Source organism: Simochromis diagramma, unplaced genomic scaffold, assembly GCF_900408965.1.
Source record: "Simochromis diagramma unplaced genomic scaffold, fSimDia1.1 OVJJ01000590.1, whole genome shotgun sequence".
NCBI classification, from domain to species: Eukaryota; Metazoa; Chordata; class Actinopteri; order Cichliformes; family Cichlidae; genus Simochromis; species Simochromis diagramma.
The window spans coordinates 552,010-579,118 of NW_024387057.1; the positions used below are offsets into that span (position 1 = coordinate 552,010).

Consider the following 27,109-nt stretch of genomic DNA (forward strand, 5'->3'; position numbering starts at 1 on the left):
TTGGTATTTTGTACTTTGATAAAAATGTCAGAATAGTACAAGTATGTAGCAGCATATGTTGGAGCTGGCAGTTAACAGCAGACACTGTATCGCTGGTGAACGTGATGTGTTGGTTCATTAGCACATTTTGAAAACCAGCCAACAACTGCATGATGTAGCAAAGGTTTGGGCAATTTGCAGGAAATTGGCTCACGTCTGTGGACTGCATGCGAGAAGTTCTTGTGTTAGACCCTCCTACAGCCACTGAACTCACTTGTTCCCACTTTACACCAACAGGTTGTTGTTACTGTGCTTTTTGAGCACCAGCATTTGTGTCTTTCTTCAAATGCATGAACTGGATCTTAATTAGGTACTGGTATAATGCCAAACCAGTGGTTAAAACCGGCTTTTCAGGCTGCTGTTCTACTGTGTGTGAGTAAGCCTTTGTTTGAGCACAAGTGAGGAAGAGGACACACACACACACACAGACACACACACACAACGAATATCAAATTAAGATTCGAGAAATGCTTTGTGTAACACACAGATAGTCTCTACTCTAAGTGTGTCTCACACAGCCAGACGTGCAGCTATACAGTGATGAAGATACTCAACAGCAATGCATTGAAACAGGAAAACATGAGTCTTGAGAACGAGGTCTGCAGCAGTTTTGGACCATTTAACCTCATGCACACAAACAAAGTCAGCACAAACACATCAGGACAGCAACAGTGTGTGCAGGGAGGCAGGAAAGAGCACAAACACAACCTCTGTTCAGGGAAACTTTGCCTGGATCCAGCCTAAGTTTTTAATATCTCATATGTAAAACATCTGAATGATCATTTGAGTTTCAGACTGCACACAGGGACTCAGTGTGGAGCCCAATCTGTGTTTTGACTTCTGCATAAGTATCTGTACTTGTGTACAGATAAGAACGAGTCCAACATGCACCAGACAGACAGATAAACATGTATTTGTCCATTTGGCAATAATTTAAAGAGCAGCTCTGAAGTCCTCTGTGTTAGTCTGATAACTGCAACATTTCATCTTATTATAAAATAAATGTGATCAACCTTTCTATTGATTTTTAACCCTTTGCTTTATTTTATGTATAGCAGTAAACTATTTTTTAGAATGACTCGCATAAAACTGGTGGGAGTCAGAATAAAGAGTCAAGAATCAGGTTCTTAAACCCTGAAAAAAACTACTAAAGTCTTGCATGGCTGATTTTTTTAAATATCAAATGTTTTAACATATAACAAGTATTTTTAACAAAATGTCTTAAAACAATGCCACTTGAGTATTTTTGCCTAGTTATCCAAAACAATGAGATAAATGCACCTCAGGCTGTTACTCGGGTATGTGAAACTGCTGTGTCATCAGAAGTTGTTTTTCTTGTTGAGGGTGAGGTTGTTCCTGGATCCAGTCTACAGAAAGTATTCACACAGTTCATGATACAGAGAAAAATAAGAGTTGGTGGAACTTCCATTTACGTTGACTACCTGAAACACACAGGTAGCAAATCACCCAAGACCCCAAAATCTTAGTAACCTAACCTGCTTCCATACAGCTGTTTTCTGTGGACTGTCTTTCACTATAGCGAGTTCTTTCTTCTCCTGCATTGTGTTGGTTTTTATACATCAAATTTCATTGTCTGCTTTTGCCCTGAGGTTTAAAATACCCGTGTGTTTCACTCTGTTGCCCTTGTGAAGCACTTGTGTAACATGGATCACATTACTTAAAACATATCCCAACTTATTTGTAGCATGTCTGGAAATGTTTCTCAGCTCTGAGTGGCAGGTCACTCCTGATGTATGACTCAAAAACCAGCACATTTCAACAAACTCAGATTAACCCAGATTAAGAGCAGCTGAGTGCGTAACTTCTTGTCACAGCACAGGGCTGACAGGACTTATAAACTTATAATGTACATAAAATACACAGTGACTTAAAAGAAATCAATAAATACACAAACACTTCACCTTCCTCAGACTGCATGAGTAACTGGAACCACTCACTGTCATCCAGTCGTTCTCTAAAAGTGAACATTAACTTTCTTAAAAGTGCTTTAAAAGTCCAAACACCCACAGCTACAAACATCTGACTGGCACTACCCCCTCTAGCTATCCTGACCACAAGGGGCCAGTATATAATAGTATGCAACAAACAAACATAAACAAAATCACTTAAACTGGAAGTGAACAAAAGCAGAATTAGTGTTAAACTGTATTTGCCTGCACATAGAGCTCACATCGTTGTCTGTATACAGGGAGTGCAGAATTATTAGGCAAGTTGTATTTTTGAGGAATAATTTTATTATTGAACAACAACCATGTTCTCAATGAACTCAAAAAACTCATTAATATCAAAGCTGAATGTTTTTGGAAGTAGTTTTTAGTTTGTTTTTAGTTTTAGCTATTTTAGGGGGATATCTGTGTGTGCAGGTGACTATTACTGTGCATAATTATTAGGCAACTTAACAAAAAACAAATATATACCCATTTCAATTATTTATTTTTACCAGTGAAACCAATATAACATCTCCACATTCACAAATATACATTTCTGACATTCAAAAACAAAACAAAAACAAATCAGCGACCAATATAGCCACCTTTCTTTGCAAGGACACTCAAAAGCCTGCCATCCATGGATTCTGTCAGTGTTTTGATCTGTTCACCATCAACATTGCGTGCAGCAGCAACCACAGCCTCCCAGACACTGTTCAGAGAGGTGTACTGTTTTCCCTCCTTGTAAATCTCACATTTGATGATGGACCACAGGTTCTCAATGGGGTTCAGATCAGGTGAACAAGGAGGCCATGTCATTAGTTTTTCTTCTTTTATACCCTTTCTTGCCAGCCACGCTGTGGAGTACTTGGACGCGTGTGATGGAGCATTGTCCTGCATGAAAATCATGTTTTTCTTGAAGGATGCAGACTTCTTCCTGTACCACTGCTTGAAGAAGGTGTCTTCCAGAAACTGGCAGTAGGACTGGGAGTTGAGCTTGACTCCATCCTCAACCCGAAAAGGCCCCACAAGCTCATCTTTGATGATACCAGCCCAAACCAGTACTCCACCTCCACCTTGCTGGCGTCTGAGTCGGACTGGAGCTCTCTGCCCTTTACCAATCCAGCCACGGGCCCATCCATCTGGCCCATCAAGACTCACTCTCATTTCATCAGTCCATAAAACCTTAGAAAAACCAGTCTTGAGATATTTCTTGGCCCAGTCTTGACGTTTCAGCTTGTGTGTCTTGTTCAGTGGTGGTCGTCTTTCAGCCTTTCTTACCTTGGCCATGTCTCTGAGTATTGCACACCTTGTGCTTTTGGGCACTCCAGTGATGTTGCAGCTCTGAAATATGGCCAAACTGGTGGCAAGTGGCATCTTGGCAGCTGCACGCTTGACTTTTCTCAGTTCATGGGCAGTTATTTTGCGCCTTGGTTTTTCCACACGCTTCTTGCGACCCTGTTGACTATTTTGAATGAAACGCTTGATTGTTCGATGATCACGCTTCAGAAGCTTTGCAATTTTGAGACTGCTGCATCCCTCTGCAAGATATCTCACTATTTTTGACTTTTCTGAGCCTGTCAAGTCCTTCTTTTGACCCATTTTGCCAAAGGAAAGGACGTTGCCTAATAATTATGCACACCTGATATAGGGTGTTGATGTCATTAGACCACACCCCTTCTCATTACAGAGATGCACATCACCTAATATGCTTAATTGGTAGTAGGCTTTCGAGCCTATACAGCTTGGAGTAAGACAACATGCATGAAGAGGATGATGTGGACAAAATACTCATTTGCCTAATAATTCTGCACTCCCTGTATGTCATCATCATCATTTATTTGGTCAGTAGTAAAGTAACCGAGGTATTTGCCCTTTTTGAAATAGAAAATGTGTTAAACCCCTGGACTAACGAAAAAATGGTCCAAGTGGGCGATGTGCTAATTTTCAGATGGCAGGTCTACATCTAGAATCAAAATGAGCACAAACACCAACAACCAATGTGAAGCATTAAGACGAAACATAGCAATGTCAAAAAGGATCCACACATTTGGGCCACAAAATAGATGTAAATTGACTAAAAAAAGACACAAATCAGACAAAAATAGATGCAGCATGATCACAAACACACACATGTTGGCTACATATTGATGCAAAATGACTAAAATCACACGTGCAACACTTTCTACATATTTGACAACAGAAGAAAAACACAAACAAAGTTGGAATGTATTTTTAATTTAGATTTTTTTATTTCATGCCAAATTAGATATTTTAAATATCAAGCGCCAAATCACAAAGTCTCCTCCCTGTTTGTACTATAAGGTCAAAACCCTACAGTACTACAGAGAACCCCCAACAATCAAATGATCCCCCTCTGAGCAAGCACTAGGCGACTGTGGGGAAGAAAAACTCCCTTTAACAGGAAGAAACTTCCAACGGAACCGGGCTCAGAAGGGGCGGCCACCCGCTGCGACCGGTTGGGGGGGATGGAAATCAAAAAGGAGACGAGATGGCGTGAACTACAGTTGTTAAAATTTGGATTAGATGCTAAAATTCTGCTTCAAGATGTTAAAAGAAGCAGGGCAGCGGGGGAAGCCAGGATGTCATTTTAATCATCTCTGGCTTTAGTGAACCACCTAAAGGGTTTTCGCAGAGTTTTTCCCACCGCTGAAAAAAACCTTGAAATTTTGGACTTTTTGGGAGGACTGGGGATGACTCCGAGGCGGATTTTTAGATGTTTTATCAGAGCCTCATCAAAAGACGCATCATTTGCCATCGCAGCCTTTAACACATTGTCTGGGGAGCCAAACTCCTTGATGAGGCATTTGGCTATTTTCTTGATTAACTTTTTCCTGTTATTTGTCAGACTTGTGGCGGACTCTGTGCTGATGAGTTCAGGCCGCATCAGGTCATTCACACGGTTGATGACCACATGTAGGTCTTTTGTAGTAGATGTGGTCCTGGCAAAAGAGTTTTGAGTTTCACGTTTTGATTTTTTGATGAGTCTCATCATGAGGATAATGGTGAGGTCATTTCAAATTTTCTCAGCATCAGAAGACGACACTGATACAGAACGCATCTCTGACAGGTCAGAGGAATCCTTGAGAACGCCTGAAACGCTGGCAGAGCATTTTTCTGGGGTCATGCTCCCAGATTTTGGTGTTACAGGTAATGGAACAGATTCTCTTCCACTGCCATCTGAATCTGTGCTTTCCTTTGTTGGGGTCCTTGTTCTTTTAATAATGTTCTGGATGTCTTCCACAGTGACAGAGACCTTGTCCTCAATCATTTGATCTACGTCTTCGTTCTCCGCCCAGAGCAAAAGGTTTTGTAAAAACTTTTCTACTGCGTCTTCTATGAGGACATAGAGGACTTCAGCAGAAAAGGGACGCTTAGAGCCATGTGCTGGCTGTGGAGTCCTGGAGATGACGGTGTCTGAGAGGGATCTACCCATTAGAGGTTTGGGGATTTGATATAGTCGATCCGTCATAAGTAGATCAAACACTTTTGCCGTTAACTTCACAGTAAAATCTCTGGTTGCCTCACTGTGTCTAATGTTTCCCACTGTTTTGTGGACGAGGAAGAGTTTTTCTTTCTTTGTTAATTTCTCAAATAACTCATTAACGTCTGATCTAATGTTGTCAAAGTCGACTGGAGAAGAACGTATGTAACGAAGCAGTGTGTTTCATGAAGGGGCTCGATGAGCCTCTGTACTGTGGGACCCTGGGAGGCTGAAAGCCACACTTTCATCTGAGGGCACTGTATCATACTTGTGGAACCTGCAAATGTTTTTTAGACAAACAACAAATTTCCTGTTTGCCTTTATTACTTTTCTCAGCTCTTTTTTCATTTTTTCAAATTGTTTTTTCGCAAACATGGAAAAACATCTCTATCGCTCCCTGGTGTCTGGCTGCAGCTTTATTGATAAAGTTAAAGACTAAAAAAACAAAAGGATTAATCACCCATGTAACTGTGTCACTATATATCAGCATTAACAGGACCTCAGTTTGGTGTTTCACAAAGCTGCTGATCTCAGACCTGCACAGCTTCTGTTTTAAACACTTGATGTACTCAGCTGCATGAAGAGCACGTTTGAGTTTCTCTAACACAATTAAATAAAACCTGATGAAGGTCAAAGGTCGTCACTTGTATGTTGAACTACAAACTTGTGATCTGGAATTCTTTCACAGTGTTTTGCAGATGGTGTGTTATTTACCATAAAGTGATTCATACCAGAGTAACCAGAGAGGATCGTATCTTTTTAAATATATAACTTCTACCGGACTGAATATAATATCTTTATGTTAAAGTCCGGAGCTTCTGGGAGTATCCGAGTATTTATAACATTACACCAAACCAAAGGTCTCCATCACAGTGTTCATGAACTGCTGGGGTTTATCCATCCTTCTGGGGCGGGGCCTACAGAGGAGTCCTGAAGATTTCCCTGTGAGGAGGCTGCTGGTGAAGATCATGAGTTCCTGCTGATCAGTGCGATGAGCTCAGGTTCTGGTGTTTCTTAAAGGAAGCCTCTCTCAGTGGGTCAACAGAACTTCTGGCACAGAGGGACAGCTGTGATGAAAGAAGGAAGACATTTCTCCAAACCTCTGCGTGTACCCAGGGGCATTTAACCCATCACCGTGAGCGGAGGTGCGCGCCCGGGGGCAGTGGTAGGGAGGACCTGCTCAGGGGACTAGGGTAGCTCGTTCAGTGAGTGAACCCCCGACCTTCCGATCATGGGCCTACCCACTATGAGTATCCCTGCCCTCGCAGAACCCAGGGTCTGAGTCTCCCTAAGTTTTCAGGGTATGTAGCTGTTGATATAATATGGACTCTATTATTAAATGAACAGAACAAATTAGACTACACTACTGAAACGTTCTGCTGCTGTTTTTAAAGTTTTCATGTTACCAGGCTGTAGAGATTTAAACAGTTTTAGATCCATTACACTCACAGTCTTAAATGTTAAAATCTGAAAGGACAGCGTTATATTTTTGATATTAACAGTAACTCTGGGCTTCTGTAGAGTGTGCAGATGATCTCATCGCTGTCTAAAAATGGATAAAACATAAGAAGTGCTGAATCATTCAATAATACAGACTATTAGAGTAGCAGGTGTGTAGCATCGCTAACTAGCTAGCAACAAGCTAGCGGGAGGAGGCGGTGCCGCGTCGTCCATCTTTTCTACAATCAATGGTTTTGATTGAGAGCCTTTTTTTGGGCAGCTGGAGAGAAGAAGTCTATCTTATGGCCAACCACTGACTGTATCTTGGTCATATTACCCAGCAAAACCCAGTATGCAGGTTCATCTGTAACAGTCCTTGTATAACTATATCAGGCTTAGTCAATAGCGGTTGGTCTTCAGGGTTTCTACTCCACTGCCGTTATTTCATACGGGTCCACATTTCCAATGCAAGGTATTTTTTGCAAGTACCATCTCTTTGCATTTGAATCTGTGTCTATAACGTCCTTTGTCTTTTTAGCTGCTTTTAAGTATGGTTTGTAGCAATCTTACTTCCAACACAGAGGGGGGGGGGTTGCATTCGCTAAAATGGTGCCGCGCTCCCACAATGCATTGCGGCGTGACATCACCTACAAAGTCCTATACCGATACTCTGAACAAAAACATAATGTTTCATTGTATTTCATAATACAATACATAATAGAATTATATATTGTAATTGTAATAATAGAGCTTCATAATGATTACAGGACATCAGACTACTTGTTCTTCTTGCTTAATGATGCAGAATGATCATATAGAAATAAAAAACCTGAAGTTTTGCGCTATTTGAACACGTTGCCTGCCTGCAGCACTAAAGGACTCCGCAAGAGACGTCTGTTTTGCTCTAGCAGCACCTGTCCCTCTCCTCCTCTTCAGTTTGCTTCAACATAAGCTCGTCATATTCTGTGATATGATTTACTCTGATGTGTTTGACGAGGTTAGTGGTGTTGCCACAACACCTCACTGTGATGCCACATGCATCGCAAACCACGTCTTGACTGTTTGTGGAGGTAAAATACGTCCACACATGACTCCGTTTAGGCTCAGTCACTGTTGTGAGTGCGCACGCCAGGGGCTGCGACACATTTATACAGCTGTATTTTACATATGACTATGAAAGGCGTAAGAGGAAGTAGTTCCTTCCCATTTAGATGATCCGAATGATATAGTTTCTTTTCACTGTGTTCCTGTTAATGAAAAACTACAAATTTACCCCAAAGTACTAAAATGTCGATATTTTAATATGAGAATAGATTCTAGAACCACACTGTTCACCACAGCAAAGTGAAAGTCTTACAGTTATCACCATTTTCTCCTTCTTAAGGAAATTTTCAATTCTAGAGATTAAAAGTTTCACTCTTCCAATTGTGGATGGTTTGTTTCAGATGTAGCTTTAATGATTTATTATAAAGTAATGCTGTTTAGATTAGAAATCACATTTCTAAATCCCAGAGTTGCTTTAATCTTTGATATCATTGTGATTATAAAAGTAATCAGGAATTTGAAATGTTAATGTGGAATTATTGTTTTCCATAGTTATTGATTAATCCTTCATTAATTGATAGATTGTGTAATAATGGCAGTTATTAGTAATGCTGGCTCTCTTGCATTGAACTCTTCAGACTGCGACGACGGCCTTGCCGGTGTTTTCTCCCTGCAGCATCCCCATAAAAGCAGCCGGCATGTTATCAAAGCCTTTTGTGACGTGCTCCCGACACTGCAGTTTGCCCTGTGGACACACAATAAATGGATCACAAATACAATACATCAAAACAGAAACATGGGGAAGCATGTTTATATCTTTATTTAAAAGAAAGGCTCACACTTACCTCTTTCACCCACGCTAACAGTCTCTTGAGGGTCTCAGGGTGCTTGTGCTCCCACCTACTTTGCAAGAATCCCTCCATCTTCAGCTCCTTAAAGATCATGGTGAAGTAGGGATACGGACCTAAAACACAGGTCGTTCAAGAGAAAAATTTAACCCATCTTTCACTCACAGAAACTACAGTTCATGTCTACAATAACCATCTGTGTGCCTCCACAGCACTTGTGGATCTTTAGCAGTGCAGCTTCTCCCTCCAGTGGAAAAAACACATTAACTCAGAAGAACTTGTTGCAGGTGTATTAAATGCATTTTGTGTTCTTCACAGTGCTGTGTGTGGGCCTTTGGGGTCCAGGCCCCCTCCAGAAAGGTCACTGTTCCACTTCAGTCTAATACCATCTACATACCTTTACACCTGTAATTCAAATGAATCCATACAGTTTGGTCATGAAAGCTCTGAACACCCCAGTTGGCAACAAGAATGAGATCATTCATCAGCGTCCACAGAGCCGACTCACAAATTATCAGTAAAACTTGATCTATACAGCATGTTGTGATATTTTTATTCAAAAGTGCTTCACAACAAAAATGCTGAACATAAAAACCAGAGTCTGGGATACACTGTTTTCAGCCTCGAACAATGTACAGACAGCACGCCCTGATCACATGACCTCAGGGAGTAGCTGGCTATGTGTGTGTCATCCCGGGCCGGGGTGGTTTGTTTTAGGTTTGCCTTTTTTCACATGAGATGTAGGGTTTTGTCATTTTTAATCTTTTAATTATATTCTTAAGTGTGATTTTTAGTTCTTATAGCTTATCGCATGCTTTTATTGAGAAACCTGTTTTTAATCTGTTTCCGGGAGTCACCTTACACCAGGGGTAGGCAACTCCAGGCCTCGAGGGCCGGTGTCCTGCAGGTTTTAGATATCATCCTGTGTCAACACACCTGAATCAAATGATTAGTTCATTACTAGCCTGTGGAGAACTTCAAGACATGTTGAGGAGGTCATTTAGCCATTTAAATCAGATGTGTTGGATCAAGGACGCATCTAAAACCTGCAGGACACCGGCACTCGAGCCCTGGAGTTGCTTACCCTGCCTTACACTTATCACTAATCATCCTCATGTGCGAGAGTTCATGTCCTGGAAGGACTCCGCCCTTGACCAATCAGGGTGAGCTTTTCGGTCACCAAAAACCAATAAGAGGGTTTTGAGAGTGCTAGACAGATGTGGTGGTCTGCCTGGTGGTCATGTCTGTGCACTAACCCTGGTTGTTCCCTAGCAGGAACAAAACTCTCAGGAGTTTTTAAAATAAAAAGTAAGTTATAGCAGTAACAAACCTGTCTGGGGTTCACTGTCATTGTAGGTGGAGATGCTTCCACACACAGCTATTCTTCCAAATTTCTTCATTTGCTGAAGGACGACATCTGACGAAGGGCCTCCCACCTAAAACCAAGCAGCAGTGTCACTTACATACATCATAACATGTTGTAAGGAATGCAGTGTGAATGCAAGAGAAGAGTAGAGCAATGATTAAATATTAAATGCAAGCTTGAAACTGCACCACCACTGCTCACGTTTTCAAAGAAGCAATCGTATCCTTCAGGTGAAGCCTTCCTCAGAGCCTCCTCCAGGGAACCCACAGTTTTGTAGTTGAAGACCTCATCAAATCCCAGCTCTTTGAGGTAAGCCACTTTGGCATCAGAGCCTGCCGAGCCCACCACCTTACAGCCCTTGATCTTGGCGATCTGTCCCACCACGGAGCCCACCACTCCAGCTGCAGCGTTCACCAGCAGGGTCTCACCCTCCTTTAGACCCAACACGTCTTCTATCCCATAAACAGCCGTCAGTCTGCAGAGAGACAGAAACAGTAAATCCAGCTGTTGCCTCTTTGATTGCCATATTAATTATATCCACAAAGATCACTGCTTAGAAACTCTGCTTCAGCTCATTAGCAAAACATCTGGAGATAGCCACTTACATATATTCTTAAAATAAAACTATTTTCTGCTCATTACTTACTCTGGTGTCTATTACCATGTTTAGCTGACCTCTTAAACATACGGAAGAGGATTAGGGCCACTGGAAAAAAACAAAACAATTCTGACTTTAATCTCAGAATTCTGAGAAAAAAGTCAGAATTCTGAGAAAAAAGTCAGAATTCTGAGAAAAAAGTCAGAATTCTTTCCTTTTTTTTTTTTCCAGTGGCCCTAATCCTCTTCCGTATAAACACCTTACAAACACCTATAAATAAAGTCTTACATCACTAAGATGAATTTCTCAAATGCTTTTAGTTTACATTTAAGATTCAGCTGATAAAACTTCACATCGATCTATCTGCTGGAAAAGTCAGAACATCCTGCCATGATTTATCGTCCAATAGAAAGTGACTTTGATCCATGCAGGTTACTTAAATCTGTCTTACCCGGGCATCCCGATGGCACCCAGAGCCAGAGACAGGGACACATCTTTAGGCCACTCGGACAGGATGGGAGTGAGGCCGGTCCCATCACTGAGTGTGTGGGTTCTCCACCCACTGTCACTCACAACGTGGCTTCCAACAGGAAACGCTGGATTTTTACTCTGGATCACTCTAAAGGAAAACAACAACACAATATTAAAACAAAAACAAAAAAGCTTTCACCTGTTTTCACTTCAGTCTGTCCTGTCACTGGGATAATTCAGTTTGCGAACAGTCAGAACACAAAATTAATCTGTGCAAATATTAATTTTGGTGGTGGGCGTCTTTGTTTCAAGTTTGTTTTGGTAACAAAGTCTTGAAGTTACCTGGTCATCAGTGTGATTTTGTGCTTTTTCACATTAATCCTGACATTTCAATCAATTTAATCTGCTCCCCAAGCAAGCATAGCAGTAGGAATCTGTGTTTCTTTTATTATCTGCATTTTTGAATCCCTGGCACAGAAAAATGATATACACTAAATGTTAAAGTACCAAAGTAAAGATACAGTTGTCTTCTCGGATTCTTCTATAATTTCAGCTGTTAATCAGGCCAGAAAGTTTCAGTGTTTCTTTTCATGTTCAGCTTGAGACTTCACAGGAACTTTACTTATCAGAGGGTTTACAGTGGGGCAAAAAAGTATTTAGTCAGCCACCGATTGTGCAAGTTCCCCCACTTAAAATGATGACAGAGGTCAGTAATTTGCACCAGAGGTACACTTCAACTGTGAGAGACAGAATGTGAAAAAAAAATCCATGAATTCACATGGTAGGATTTGTAAAGAATTTATTCGTAAATTAGGGTGGAAAATAAGTATTTGGTCACCTCAAACATGGAAAATCTCTGGCTCTCACAGACCTGTAACGTCTTCTGTAAGAAGCTTTTCTGTCCCCCCACTCGTTACCTGTATGAATGGCACCTGTTTGAACTCATCATCTGTATAAAAGACACCTGTCCACAGCCTCAAACAGTCAGACTCCAAACTCCGCCATGGCCAAGACCAAAGAGCTTTCGAAGGACACCAGGAAAAGTATTGTAGACCTGCACCAGACTGGGAAGAGTGAATCTACAATAGGCAAGCAGCTTGGTGTGAAAAAATCAACTGTGGGAGCAATCATCAGAAAATGGAAGACATACAAGACCACTGATAATCTCCCTCGATCTGGGGCTCCACGCAAGATCTCATCCCGTGGGGTCAAAATGATGATGAGAACGGTGAGCAAAGATCCCAGAACCACACGGGGGGACCTGGTGAATGACCTGCAGAGAGCTGGGACCAAAGTAACAAAGGTCACCATCAGTAACACACTACAACGGCAGGGAATCAAATCCCGCAGTGCCAGACGTGTTCCGCTGCTGAAGCCAGTGCATGTCCAGGCCCGTCTGAAGTTTGCCAGAGAGCACATGGATGATACAGCAGAGGATTGGGAGAATGTCATGTGGTCAGATGAAACCAAAGTAGAACTTTTTGGTAGAAACTCAACTCGTCGTGTTTGGAGGAAGAAGAATACTGAGTTGCATCCCAAGAACACCATACCTACTGTGAAGCATGGGGGTGGAAACATCATGCTATGGGGCTGTTTTTCTGCCAAGGGGACAGGACGACTGATCCGTGTTAAGGACAGAATGAATGGGGCCATGTATCGTGAGATTTTGAGCCAAAACCTCCTTCCATCAGTGAGAACTTTGAAGATGAAACGAGGCTGGGTCTTCCAACATGACAATGATCCAAAACACACCGCCCGGGCAACAAAGGAGTGGCTCCGTAAGAAGCATTTGAAAGTCCTGGAGTGGCCTAGCCAGTCTCCAGACCTCAACCCCATAGAAAATCTGTGGCGGGAGGTGAAAGTCCGTGTTGCTCGGCGACAGCCCCAAAACATCACTGCTCTCGAGAAGATCTGCATGGAGGAATGGGCCAAAATACCAGCTACTGTGTGTGCAAACCTGGTAAAGACCTATAGTAAACGTTTGACCTCTGTTATTGCCAACAAAGGTTATGTTACAAAGTATTGAGTTGTATTTTTGTTATTGACCAAATACTTATTTTCCACCCTGATTTACGAATAAATTCTTTACAAACCCTACCATGTGGATTCATGGATTTTTTTTTTTTTCACATTCTGTCTCTCACAGTTGAAGTGTACCTCTGGTGCAAATTACTGACCTCTGTCATCATTTTAGGTGGGGGAACTTGCACAATCGGTGGCTGACTAAATACTTTTTTGCCCCACTGTATGTCGCTGTGTGTATCTTTTACACAATCTCTGGTGTTTAGATTTGACTTTAAACTCCAATAAAGACTTTGGTTATTAACAGCAGACACAGACTGTGTCAGTAAACGTACACATCACAGCACATCATGCAAGTTTTCTCTGTGCAGGTGTGTTTGTGTTTCTTACTTGGCCACCTGACCTCCGATCATCACATCTCCCTCCTTCATGTGGGTTTTGCTGAAGGGCCTGTTGGGACCAGCGGTGTGTTACAATATATATTTCTATCAGGAGCATTAAAGTAGTTCAGTAATGAGTGATGCTGCTCTCTGATCACCTCATGTACGGGTCGACACTGAGAAACACAGCTTCCAACAGCACCTCTGCAAACAAAACTAAACTCATTTAAAGTGCTCGATGCTTAATGTTTGACAAAAACTGAAGGTGGTGCTCTCCTGTAGAGAGAAAGAAGAAAGACGTACCTCCATCTTTGGGCTCAGGGAGCTCCTCCACCTTCAGCCCAAAGTCGCTTTTCTTTGGGAAGCCGTCAAAGTGCTTAGTCATTACCCATGACTTAGCTTTCACCATGATTCTTCTTTTTTATGGCCGCTGTAAAGAAATATTGCCCGTCACTGTTATCAACAGACATGAAAGTGCTGAGTCATCCAGCGCTGTGCAAAATAGAGCTGAATAAAACCTGAAGTGTAATATTCACTCTGTGACGTTTAGCTGTGGTGAGCATCAAACAGCACAAATCATTTTCTAGTTTAGAGTTGATGAGTGACCTAGCTGTGGTTATAAGAACAATTCAAATGAAATGCAGACATCTTTATCACACAAACATTCACACACAAGTTCTTTGAGTGCTGGGAGTAGAAAGAGAGTGGTGTCCATTCAGATACAAGTATGCACACTTAAAAACAGGAAGGATCTTTCTTTCCCAAGAAACGAAGAAAAAAGGAGAAGTATAAAGTTTAATGCGTTTGAGTTTCAGACTTTACAACCACAGTGAACGTATACTTTCTTTGTGTTTTAATTAAACAATGGTGAAACAATACAATGGGCCATTAAACTGTCGTATCAAATATTTTATGGTCGGTAGCGAGATAATGGCTTAAAAGTGATAACTAATCCCTGCGTCTGTTTGCTACTTCTCTCCAGCATCACCTGATCCAGAAAAATAGTATTTAATGCATTTCACTAACAGCTCTCTACCTTCTATAGCTGGAACTCACCAGTCGCCTCTCTTCTCACAGAAATAGTAGAAGGTGTGGGGTCCGTGTGGGTGGAAGTGGGCAGAGACAGGTTTGTGAAGGCTTAAAAGAAGACATGGCAGGAGACGTCCTTTTATTCCTAAATCTGATTGGCTAAAAGTATTGTGCACACTTTCTGAGCTGTGAGAGAGGGTACCCTGCCAATAAGGTTCAAGATATTTACTTTAACTTTTACATACTGTTCGGGTTAAATTTGAGCCATTTTTGAAATTTGACAGCAGTAAAAAATAGTTTAATTTTTTTATTCTGAAATTTTATGACCTTTCCTAAAGTACCAAAAGACACAAAAACACATTTTTTCCTAGACATTCAGTGTGCTCTAGAATCAAATTTGACCTGTAGCTATTTACGTATCTATTCAGGTCAAACACATGGAGCTACCCACTGTGGCGACTCCTTGTTAAGAAGGAAGCAGATAAAAGCAGCTTTAAATCCTTTACTTAAAAACAAAACAAAACTCTGTTCTTGCCAAGTTTTGAAGTCTGTAAATCTAAATCTTCTAGTTCTAAACCACATTTTATTGTTTTCAACAACAACAAAAAAATGAAATATATATCAGAGGTTTGACTTTTAATGCTCAGGGTTACAAAGCAGTGTTTCGTGAAAAAACAAAAACCCTGAGATTAAGGAAACTATGGCTTTTTGTTTTTTTCCTGACAAAGATATTTCTGTAATTTCTGTAATATACTTACATATCTATACTATTGCTAATATATATTGTAATATATCTATATCACTAAAGCACTTCTGGATGGATGCAAACTGCATTTCGTTGCCCTGTACCTGTGCATGTGCAATGACAATAAAGTTGAATTCAATTCAATTCTATTCTATTCTATTCTATATCTCGCTTAAACCCTGTGCCAGTTACCAAGGTAACACAATCTGTGATCTTAACCTGCTCTCTGGCAGGTTTTCTTCAACAAACTCTCCCCTCTGCCTTCAGTCAATTTCAGTTTATGCTGCTAATGTCAGAGCACATATCAGAGCGCATTAATATGCAAAAGCTTTTGCTGAAATCCCAGATGGAAACATAAAAACGAACAAACTAAGTTTCTCCAGCTTTCTGGATGGCAAGCCAGTTTCACTGCACTGGGTGAAGACTAACTTTAAAGAGAAGTGTTGGTTACATGCTCTCAATAGATTTAAAAGTAGAATGGGAGGCAGAGCCTTCAGCTTTCAGGCCCCTCTTCTGTGGAAGCAGCTCCCAGTTTGGATTCAGGAGACAGACACCCTCTCTACCATCAAGATTAGACTTAAAACTTTCTTTTTTGATAAAAACATACAGTTAGTCCTGGATCAGCTGACCCTGAATCCTCCGTTAGTTACGCTGCAATTCGTCAAGGTCGCTGGGGGATTTTGTCAGGAGCCGAGTCTGTGACCCAGCATTTTGTGTTTATTTTTGTATTTGTGATTTCTTATATTATATTGAAAGGATGTTAAGTTCTAGTATTATTATTAGTTTGACTCAATAAGACACAAGAAGAAGTTTATTGTCATTTCGTATGGTGTTACCCAGCCTGAAACGAAATACTGTTTCTCACCAGCCTCTACGGTGCAATAAACAATACAGTCCAATAAATAATGCAGTTTAAAAAGAATACGTTTAAAAAGAGCAGTAAAAAGGCAGTAATGAATTGCAACAATAGTTATGGATAAATAACATAAAATCTAAATTCTAAAACAAACTCAAGTCACATTCATTCGGGTGGATAGCAGCAGTCCTTTCACGGAAGGGGATGATTAAATTAGGTCGTGTGTGTATCTGGGGAGTGTATTGTATGTGTGTACGTGTGTGTGCGTGTGTAGGTAGGGAGCATTACAGTCCGTTTGTGGACCTCACAGTGTAGCTGTGTGAATGGCTGTGTGGGTGGGATGGTGGGCAGAGTCCGTTTATCATTCTCACGGCTTGTGCAAAGAACCCTTCCAGCATCCTGGTGGTTCTGCAGCTCCTGTACCTCTTGCCAGACAGCAGGAGGGAGAACAGGCCATGCGAGGGGTGGTGGGGGTCTCTGATGATGGAGATAGCTCTGCAGCGCTGTTTGTAGATCTCCTCCAGAGATGAGAGAGGGGCACCAACAATCCTCATGGCAGTCTTAACCCTCCTATTAAGTTGACGCTTCTCGTAGGACTTTCCCAGTTTTTGAGTTTAGTTTTCACACTACTTGCTTTCGCTTTTTTTTTTTGGTATCATTGTCGAATAAAAGGGTTTAAACCAAAACCAGCCTATAATAAACAGCTCACTTTTGTTTAAACCCTTTTTTCATCTCCCTCTGTGTCAGCGCTTGGGTCCTTTTCTTCACTCTACACGCAGTCAGCGACAGATTCCCATGATGGACTGAGTGTTTCTTCTTCATGTATTTTTTTTTTTTTTTAAAATACACCTTTGCATTTCATCATTATTTATTATTAATCTCTGTCTCCCTTCACAGGGTGTCTTTTGTCCAGTCTTCCTCTCATCACCCCTAACTGGCAGGGACAGATGGTTGCTCCTTCCTGTACCTGGTTTTGCCAGCGGTTCCTTCCTGTTAAGAGGGAGTTTTCCTTCCCACTGTCACCCAAGTGCTCGCTCGTCTGATTAAGGGTTTCTCTGTATTGTAGTCTTTATGCAAAGTTAGATAAGGGCTAGTTTTATTGTAAGTTGGCGAGTTTACTGACTGACGCGCAGAAGAAATAGTTCTGTATGGAGCCTAGATGGTGTGAATGACGAGACCAGAGACTGCAAATTATATTTTTGAAAACCCAAAAATATATTGAATAAATGGAGGGGAAAGGGGAAATGGAACAAAATAATAAATACAAAACACAAAATAAATGTACCACAATTAATTAATAAATTAATGTTCTGATTCTCTGTGCAAGAGTCCTTTTGGTCCTTTTTTAAAGTTTCTTTTAAAGTTCAATTTTAAGGAATTCCTCCTTAGGGTCCAGCTTCGTGTAATGGGCAAAATAGGTCCGTAATCCAAAGACTGCAAAATGGGTGAAAAGAATGGTCCTACCGGCTCGCCACTTCAATATGAAAATGATCAATTCAGTGTGGGGGGAAAAAAACCCTGACCTGTAGGCCAGAAAAATGTCCATTAGCACATCAAGTTCAACAAATCATTTTTTTCTGTAATTCTGTGCAACAATGTGAATCATCATCATATTTCACAAAGGTACAATGGTTAAATTATTAATCATTTTGGCTACGTAGCATAATATATACATTCCAGTAGCGTTCACTACAAACAAATACAAAAACGCCAATAAAGAAACAGACAGCATAGCCGAATTCAAGGCAACACATAACAATAATCAGTCAATTGCACTTTGTTTCAAAGAAAGCCCATTTAAGTGCTTAAAATAAATAAAAGTGTTCAAAAACAGCAGTTTTCGTACCGGAGTTCTGCTCGCGGTGGGAACGCACCAAATGAAGTAGTTTTAATCGCGGAAACGATCGACTCGTTACTGACAACTAAAACGTTGTTTTTGGTAGATGTTAAGGACACTCACCGCTGAGGTGATAAGATTTTATAGACGAACTGAGGGGAGAAAACGCTGTTTTTACAACGCCGTTAGCTTACAGCCACAGCAGGAGTCGAACCCGGAAGTATCCCTCAACAGACGGTTTTCATCCTTGCCGCGACGTGGAAGGAGCAAATCAGGAGAGGGACCTCAAATCAGCTGACGTGGGTCATGTGACAGTGCGTAGTTGATATCGGTTATATTTACCTTAAAATATAAAGCATCTTGGGGTAACTGTTGTTGTGAAGAGTCTGATATAAATACCACTGAATAAAAGTAGGATGGGACCTGGCACTTTCATGTTGAAATGTGCAATAGATGTTTTAAAGCTTGAAATTTGAACCTCAACATATTTTCTGCTGCAAATCACCAAAATCAAGCTTTAAAGTTATTAAATAATTTTGAATTTTATGGGGAATAAGTTCCTAAGATAATCAGCCAAAATTTATTGAGATGCAAGTGATTTCTGGGGACACTGTAAATTAAATATTTTGCTGTACTTTGTTGATGGTCCTGACTCAGCCTCCTGCAGAGCCTTGCCCAGCTCAGAAGATGAGTTTGTGATTAAAATCTGAGTTGTAATTTGATTACTTCAATACAGATGGAAAGAAATCATTCAAACAACTATACTTTAGTGTACTTACTAACTTTTGTGCTTGCCTGTGCAGAGATGAGCTGCACACGTACTGCAAAATCATATTTCAACAAGTAACGCTTTAGTGGAAAACAAGCTGGGATCTAAGTTGCTCTTGCCTTTGATATGGGAGTCCCAAGAAGCAGAACCTGCAAACATCAGATTCATACTGTATAGCAAGCCACAGAATTGTTGTTTCACAAGGAAAAAACCCAAACAAAGAAAAACAAAACAAAACAACAACTTTATACACAGAAAGGTTTGCAGTAAACACAAAGCATGCGGTTAATCATTCTGCAGTAAATAATGTGTACACGTAGCAGCCACACATCTGCACTGATCGTAACAGAATGATGTCCTTTGACCAATTTCCTTTTTCTTGAGTAAAATTTCATTCAGGTTTCAGTCGCTGAATGGTGAAGATGGTGGTGCTACACAAACTGTCTAAATGTAAACTACAATCACAATTTCAATGTAATATTTCAGATTTAACTAACAATTCGTTATGAACGACTGATTTCTGACTAGAAATCACATTTCTTTGAATGACTAAAGAGTACCAGAGTCGCTCGACTGCTGTTTCGATGAGTACCAATACACTAAAAAAACAAAACAAAACAAGAAAAACAAGTGAAATGTTAATGTGAAATGATTCTGTTATGGTGATCGCTCGATTCTTCATTAATTCATAGATTGTGTAATAATGGCAGTTATTAGCAATGCTGGCTCTCTTGCATTGAACTCTTCAGACTGCGACGACGGCCTTGCCCATGTTTTCTCCCCGCATCATCCCCATAAAAGCAGCCGGCATGTTTTCAAAGCCTTTTGTGACGTGCTCCCGACACTGCAGTTTGCCCTGTGGACGCACAATACTCACATCACAAATACAATACATCACAACAGAAACACAGGTAACTGATGTTTACATCTTTACTTAAAGGAAAGGCTCACACTAACCTCTTTCACCCATGCTAACAGTCTCTTGAGGGTCTCAGGGTGCTTGTGCTGCCTGCTGCTTTGCATAAATCCCTCCATCTTCAGCTCCTTTATGATCATAGTGAAGTAGGGATACGGACCTAAAACACAGGTCGTTAAAGAGAGAAAAATATAAAACATATTTCACAGCAAGGAAACTACAATCCATATCTAAAATAACTGTGTGTGCCTCCACAGCTTTTAAAGCACACTTCAGTACTGCAATGTCTCCCTCTAGTGGAAAACAACAATAATACATGAGAAATTTTAATGGGTGTATTAACTGCATTTCTGATTATAAGAAGGAATTAAGTTAATTGATGAAAGCATTAGGATCTATTTGTTTTTAGAAAACATGACATCATTAACTGTCTCATTCAAAAAAAAATGAATACCACAATGACAGAGTTTCTACAACTCTCTAAAAAATGATGCCTGCTATCCTCACCTGTCTGCGGTGTACTGTCATTGTAGGTGGAGATACTTCCACACACAGCTATTCTTCCACAGTTCTTCATCTGCTCCAGGGCAACAGTTGCAAAAGAACCTCCCACCTAAAAACAACAACAACAAAAACAAATTAAAGCTGCAAGCAGCGTTATGAGGGCCCTCGCACCCCGTCGCGTCGAGCCACGCCCAACACCTACAACCCAGCATTTTCAATCTGATGTGAAATTGATCGAAGTCAATGATGATTATCGTTGTCCCATTAGGTGGCGCTCTAACCATTACTGACAAATCGCATATCAAACATTTCCGAACTTGACTTTCGACTCATGCCCGCGAAGTTTGGGAGAGACTGGACATTTTACGTTTAGGGAAATGGGGTGGTCATGGCGGCACGTGGAGTTTCAATCACTTGCCAAAAAGCGGTAATCTGCTGTCACTCAAAAACACAAAGCTTTGCAATTTAACATCACAAATGCTCACATTTTCAAACAAGCAGTCGTATCCTTCAGGTGAAGCCTTCCTCAGAGCCTCCTCCAGGGAACCCACAGTTTTGTAGTTGAAGGCCTCATCAAATCCCAGCTCTTTGAGAAAAACCACTTTGGCATCAGAGCCCGTCGAGCCCACCACCTTACAGCCCTTGATCTTGGCGATCTGTCCCACCACGGAGCCCACCGCTCCAGCTGCAGCGTTCACCAGCAGGGTCTCACCCTCCTTTAGACCCAACACGTCTTCTATCCCATAAACAGCCGTCAGTCTGCAGAGAGACAGAAACAGTGAATCCAGCTGTTGCCTCTTTGATTGCCATATTAATTATATCCACAAAAATAACTGCTTAGAAACTCTGCTTCAGCTCATCAACAGGAGAAAACATCTGGGGTTTGTCCACCTATTGTCTTAAAAGAAGACTATTTTATGTAAATATTTCTCTATAAAATCACTCACGTCTTACTGTTACTTGTTTTTTGATTTTAATGCTTTTATTTGGTTGCAATTTTCAACCTAATAACTGCTGGAAGAGTCAGAACACCCTGCCATGATTTAACATCCAATAGAAAATGACTTTGATCCATGCAGGTTACTTAAATCTGTCTTACCCGGGCATCCCGATGGCACCCAGAGCCAGAGACAGGGACACATCTTTAGGCCACTCAGGCAGGATGGGAGTGAGGCCGGTCCCATCACTGAGCGTGTGGGTTCTCCACCCACTGTCACTCACAACGTGGCTTCCCACAGGAAACGCTGGATTTTTACTCTGGATCACTCTAAAGGAAAACAACAACATAATAATCACATTAAAAAGCTTCTCATTGAGATGATAATTTGATAATGCTAGTTGCTGAAAACGCAAAATTAAACTGTAGAATACAGTTAAAGATTATAAGTCTAGAGGTTTATCAGGTATTTGTTACTCAAATACCAGACTGAGCACTGATAAGCACCTGTACAATCGGTATGTGTATTTCTGCAATATTAGTTCATGTTATCACATGTTAGCCTTTCCTCTGTGTGACATTGCTTTGTGTGGAGAACTGACTGCCGAAGCAGATGTGTTCTCAGTGCTACAAACTCAATGTCTCAACATCTGTTTTTACTCTCGAGTCAGTGAGGAATGACACAAAGTCTTTGGTCATTAGCAGCAGATGAAGGCCGCGTTCTTTTTCAGTAAACATCAGGCATGCACATCACCGAGGATAAAAGCTTTCCCCGTGTGCTGGACTGTTTGTGTTTCTTACTTGGCCACCTGAGTTCCAATCATCACATCTCCTTCCTTCATGCTAACTCTGCTGAACGGCCTGATGAAACAAGCAGTGTGTTACAATATAGTCGAATACATTTTGAAATACATTTTCATCTGTATAAAAATGAGCTAAACGTAGCATTGCTATGAAAATGATTCAGTGTATGTGGTTCTGCTCTCTACTCACCTCATGTACGGGTCGACACTGAGAAACACAGCTTCCAGAAGCACCTCTGAAAACAAAGGTACACACATTTTTTTGACAAAATAAATATGTGTGTTGTTGTGTGTGTGTGTGTGTGGGGGGGGGGGGGTCTTTTCTGTCCTTTCAGAGAGAAAAAAAACAACAACAAAGTCCTACCTCCATCTTTGGGCTCAGGGAGCTCCTCCACCTTCAGCTCAAAGTCACTGTTTTTTGGGAAGCCGTCAAAGTGCTTAGTCATTACCCAGAACTTGGCTTGAACCATGATGCTTCTCTTGTATGGCAGCAGATATAGCTTTTAACTGCTTCTGTAAACATAAGAAGACATGAAAATCATCACCAGCCTTTTCACCACTCACAGGAAGTTCCTAAGTTCCTAAGATAATCAGCCAAAATCCATTGAGATGTGAGCGATTTTAGGGACACTGTGTAAATTAAATATTTCGCTGTACTTTGTTGATGGTCCTGACTCCCAGCCTGCTGCAGAGCCTTGCCCAGCTCAGAAGATGGGTTTGTGATTAAAATTTGAGTTGTAATTTATGTATTTTTTTAAATTTTCCTAACATATATTCATTAGGAATGCTTAGCATGCTCAAAAATACCCACATGTACAATCATACGACTTATAAATGAACTCTTTTGTCTCATACAAAGAAACTAGTGATGTGACGGCCGCGAACGAAACGGCTATTAGAGCCGGCTCTTTGAAGTGAATGACGGGAGCCGTGGTTTTTTTCCCCCTATCCTTTCTCTCACTTTTTTCACTTCACGTCGCACGTGAGCCTTGTGTTTGGGCTGAGCAGAGGGGGGAGTTACACTCGAGGTAGCACAGGAACAGAGCAGGAGGGAGAGAGAGAGAAAGCCAGGGGCAACAACATCATCACATTAGAAAAGTATAGTAAAGAAAATGAGTTCCCCTCCTGGAAGCAACGTGAGGGATCTCATATATCTGATGTTACCAAACGAAGACGTCAGGCTTGGATAGCAGCGGCGAGACGAGCTGATATCGAGTTCTCTGCCATCATTTTTTGTTGGTGGGACATTTTCATTCCGGTAAGTTCTAAAGAAATTCATATTGCTCTTTATAGGCTTTTAGTTTTATTTTCAATGTGCTGAGGTCATAGAAAATTAGAACAAACATCCTAATGTGTGATGCAGCAGAACTATGTTCTGTTTATGGAGTAGCTTATCGGTGACAACTCCTCCAGAGTAGCAAGTGGAATTTGCCTTTTTTGTGGACGGCTCCTTTTGCCTTTCACTGCAGACGGTGTGTTTATGTTTTCATCTAGAGCAAGTTTTGGGGCAGCTGCTGAGGAGAAGTCAATGTTATAGAATAGAATAGAATAGAATAGAATAGAATTCAACTTTATTGTCATTGCACATGCATTGTTATGTGCAACCTCTGGCTGTATCTTGGTCATATGGTCAACCTACTCACAACGTGGAGGCTTAAAAACAGCCAAATCTTGTACCCAACCGTTTGTGGATTGGATGTGCGCCTCCAGGGATTTATAATTCCAAAAATGATTCGCCGTGTATGCGCTGACTCCACAGACAAGGTATGAGAAGGTATCAGGGTAGGACAATGGCGGTAGGTCTTCAGGGTTTCTACTCCACTGCCGTATTTCATACGGGTCCACATTACCAATGCATGCTATTTTTTCCAAGTACCGTCTCTTGGCGTCCGGGCACAATTGGTCTCGATACAGTCCTTTGACTTTTGAGCTGATTTTAAGCATGGTTCTGGCAGTATACCTTCCAACACAGTGTGTTTGTTTTTATTCGTGGCCTTCTCAAATGGTGCCGCGCTCCCACAGTGCATTGCGGCGTTACGTCAACTCCAAAGCCCTATTAGACAGTTTTTGCAGAAGTCTGTGACCCCCAGCAAGACAGAACTCAATGCTGAATATTTATCATTATTCAGCATGAAAAGTCTGATAGGAGTTTTCTGTCTTATAAAAGTTTCTGAATCCTTTATCATCAGTTGTGGATGATAAAGGATTCAGAAAGTTTATTCATGCACTGAATCCTATGTATGCAATTCCAAGCAGGAAAACACTCTTCCAAAAAAATCATCCCAGAGAACGTGCATCTTTGGTTTTTGCATATTTTAATTTATATTTTATTGTGCTGTGGTTTGCAGTGTTTTGTGTTGTTTCCCTTTAAAAGGAGGGTCTTTTTAGTGAGTCAAGCCGAAGGAGTCGGTTCTCTAAAAAGAGCCGGATTTCCCATCACTAAAAGAAACGGTTAAAGACTGATGTCAGCAGCTGGATCTCCAGTTTCGGGGGAAGGGGGTGGGGGGGTGGCGAGGACGAAGAGCTTGTATCTCCAAATCTGATTGGCTAAAAGTTTTGCGCCGCCTCTGACGCTAGTCATGCGTTGCAACGCGCGCTCTGTATGGATGTTTTGCCGCGAAAAAGCACGACTTGTTTATCTTTTTGGCGCCAAACGACTCGCTGACAGCCAATCCTTCTTCAGTGAAAATTGTACATTACTGTACTTCAGACATAGTTTGTCACATGAAACCCCCCCCCAAAAAACAGCTTTTTAAAAAAAAAAAAAATCCACAGACAAGTTTCCAGTAAAAACACAAAGCATGTGGCTCTGATGATTTTTAAATATTTTATTTCACTTGGTATAAATGATCATTATTACTATTATTACGACTGTTATAGCTAAATTATTTTAAAAAAATTCTAACAAAAGAATTTCTCAAGTATGGGAGAAAGTGTCTTTTATTATCTCATAACACCTGTTTCTTCTGACCATAAAGTATCTGACTATAAACTATCTGATACTGTCACTATCGGATTATAATTTCCCAGATATTGTTATGGGAGCAGTAATTCATTAGGAATGCACAATTTCTTAGCATGCTCAAAAACACACATGTACAGTCATACGCACACACAAAACAAAGCAGGAAGCGTATCCTGCGGTTTTCAGTTGTCATAGACTTATAAATGAACTCTTGCCTCATACATGTACTTCGTAAAACCCACTCCAGCGTCCATGTTCTTTGGCAAATAATACTGACGCAGACTAACACATTAAAAGTGAGTTGCAACTCCCTCCTGTAGCTGCACTTCCTAAGTTCGCCTCTTCTACTGAAACAGTACAGCTGAGTAAATCCTATTATTCCACAAATAACGATATAAACTGGAGCCTTGCCTTACCGATGAAGTGTGTAGTGATGTGTCCTGTGTGTCGAAGCTTCGATACCTGTGTCGGGTAATCTCGGGGAAGTTTTTGTGAAGCGCGTGTCGAAGCTTGCTTTGATTACGTATGCAGTGACGTTCGAGACCGCGGGCAGTCCGTACCACGTGACTGATTCAGGAACTGGCTCGCCGGTTCGCGCCAGATTCGAAATAAAATGGGCAGCAAAACACAGCTGACTCCCCATCACACTGTGTTGTGGAATTGGATTACGTACGTGCTACATAGTTTCTTGAGCATTTCTTCTTCGATGGAACCAGCAAGGAAGAGATTTTTTTTAAATCTCATCTCTTCTAATAAAGTATGCATATGCATACAGTAATAAATATCACAAATGATAAGTACCATAATATAAATAAACAACACTACAGATCCTATAATCTGATTTCTATCTGTTAGGTTTTTAAAAAAGTGAAGCGCCACACACTAGTTTGTGTTATTATCCAGATGTACATAAGCATGATTACACAGTTACACAATCATACCAAAACTCTGTCCTGATAGTTTCCACTTTCTCTTTTGTATCAGACATACTGAGACGATATTCGGGATAAATAACCATGAAAACAATTTATTTATTCAGTTTAGAGGTTTACACATCACATCATTATAATCAAAGAGCCTGTTTCACACACACACGCACACACACACATATATATATATATACACATATACATATAGAGGGGGGGTGTTCGCTCAGGGCACCAAACAGGCTAGGACCGCCACTGAAAGAGCAGATAGGTTGGCTAAAGCAGCTGTTAAAAAAGTCGATATAGATGTACAGATACCACTGTCAGAATCTGAAGGGGAAAGTATAGTTTGGACAGAAAGTAAGAACTTCTGGCAAATGAGATAATGAAACAAAAGGGAGACATTTATATAGGGTACAAAACACAATAGAAGTTAAGAGGAGTAGTGGATTAAATAGACAGGAGGAGGTTATTATAAGTAGAATACGAACAGGTCATTGCTTTCTAAATGGTACTCTTTTTAGGATGGGGAAACATCCGACAGGGTTGTGTGATTGGTGTAATGCTATGGAGACGGTTGAACATGTGCTTATTAGTTGTAGGAAGTATGTAAGTCACAGGAGGGTGATGAGGGTTGAAATGAGTGGTGGAAGGGAACTTGGGTTTGAAAAAGTGGTTAATCAGTTAACTCATGGTGAAGGGAAAGGGGTGGTTTTTCGTTTTTTGAGAAATACTCCGAGGACTCGGAAGTGAAGTAAGAATTAAAGCCAGGAGATGGCAGTAGTGCAACATCTTTGGATGCAAGCTGCCGTTAAACATGAAAGAAGAAGAAGAAGAAGACGCTTTGTCAAGAATTTTATAGTAGATTGGAAGGCAAGTACAGTGGCTATGTGCAGGTGTGCACGGATGGATCGAAAGATCCGGATAGTGAAGCAACTGGTTTGGCAGTGGTAGTTCCGGAATTAAATATCAAGCTTGGGAAGAGAACATCAAACTTTTTGAGTGTGTATGCAGTAGAGCTGTATGCCATATTGATGGCCTTAGAATGGGTGGAAGGCAGCAGAGTTCCAAAAGTAATAATATGCACTGATTCATTGTCAGCTGTGTTAATTATAGAAAATGGGAATACAAGTAGTAATCAGACCATTCTGTATGAAGTT

At 41.0% G+C, this 27,109-nt stretch overlaps 2 protein-coding genes across 5 annotated transcripts; both read right to left on the minus strand.

Moving 5' to 3' along the window:
- Positions 1-8,213: 8,213 nt before the first annotated feature.
- LOC120741940 (prostaglandin reductase 1-like) lies at positions 8,214-14,843 on the minus strand. Of its 4 annotated transcripts, none has more exons than XM_040045079.1 (10): positions 14,719-14,843; positions 14,181-14,272; positions 13,966-14,092; positions 13,821-13,866; positions 13,673-13,732; positions 11,241-11,408; positions 10,393-10,666; positions 10,156-10,261; positions 8,823-8,941; positions 8,214-8,722 (listed from the first exon to the last, which is right to left on the minus strand). In XM_040045079.1, exons 3-10 carry the CDS (start codon positions 14,069-14,071, stop codon positions 8,612-8,614), a joined length of 990 nt encoding a protein of 329 aa, XP_039901013.1. In that variant the 5' UTR covers positions 14,072-14,092; positions 14,181-14,272; positions 14,719-14,843; the 3' UTR covers positions 8,214-8,611. The 4 variants fall into 4 exon arrangements, with proteins under 4 accessions (XP_039901013.1, XP_039901015.1, XP_039901014.1 ...); XM_040045081.1 differs by having other exon boundaries at positions 14,699-14,802; XM_040045080.1 differs by lacking the exon at positions 14,181-14,272 and having other exon boundaries at positions 14,719-14,839.
- A 2,797-nt stretch (positions 14,844-17,640) lies between these two features.
- Positions 17,641-25,565, minus strand: LOC120741938 (prostaglandin reductase 1-like). The gene is made up of 9 exons (XM_040045075.1): positions 25,440-25,565; positions 22,423-22,571; positions 22,249-22,294; positions 22,057-22,116; positions 21,418-21,585; positions 20,804-21,077; positions 20,322-20,427; positions 19,856-19,974; positions 17,641-19,754 (listed from the first exon to the last, which is right to left on the minus strand). Exons 2-9 carry the CDS (start codon positions 22,526-22,528, stop codon positions 19,644-19,646), a joined length of 990 nt encoding a protein of 329 aa, XP_039901009.1. The 5' UTR covers positions 22,529-22,571; positions 25,440-25,565; the 3' UTR covers positions 17,641-19,643.
- Positions 25,566-27,109: the final 1,544 nt, after the last annotated feature.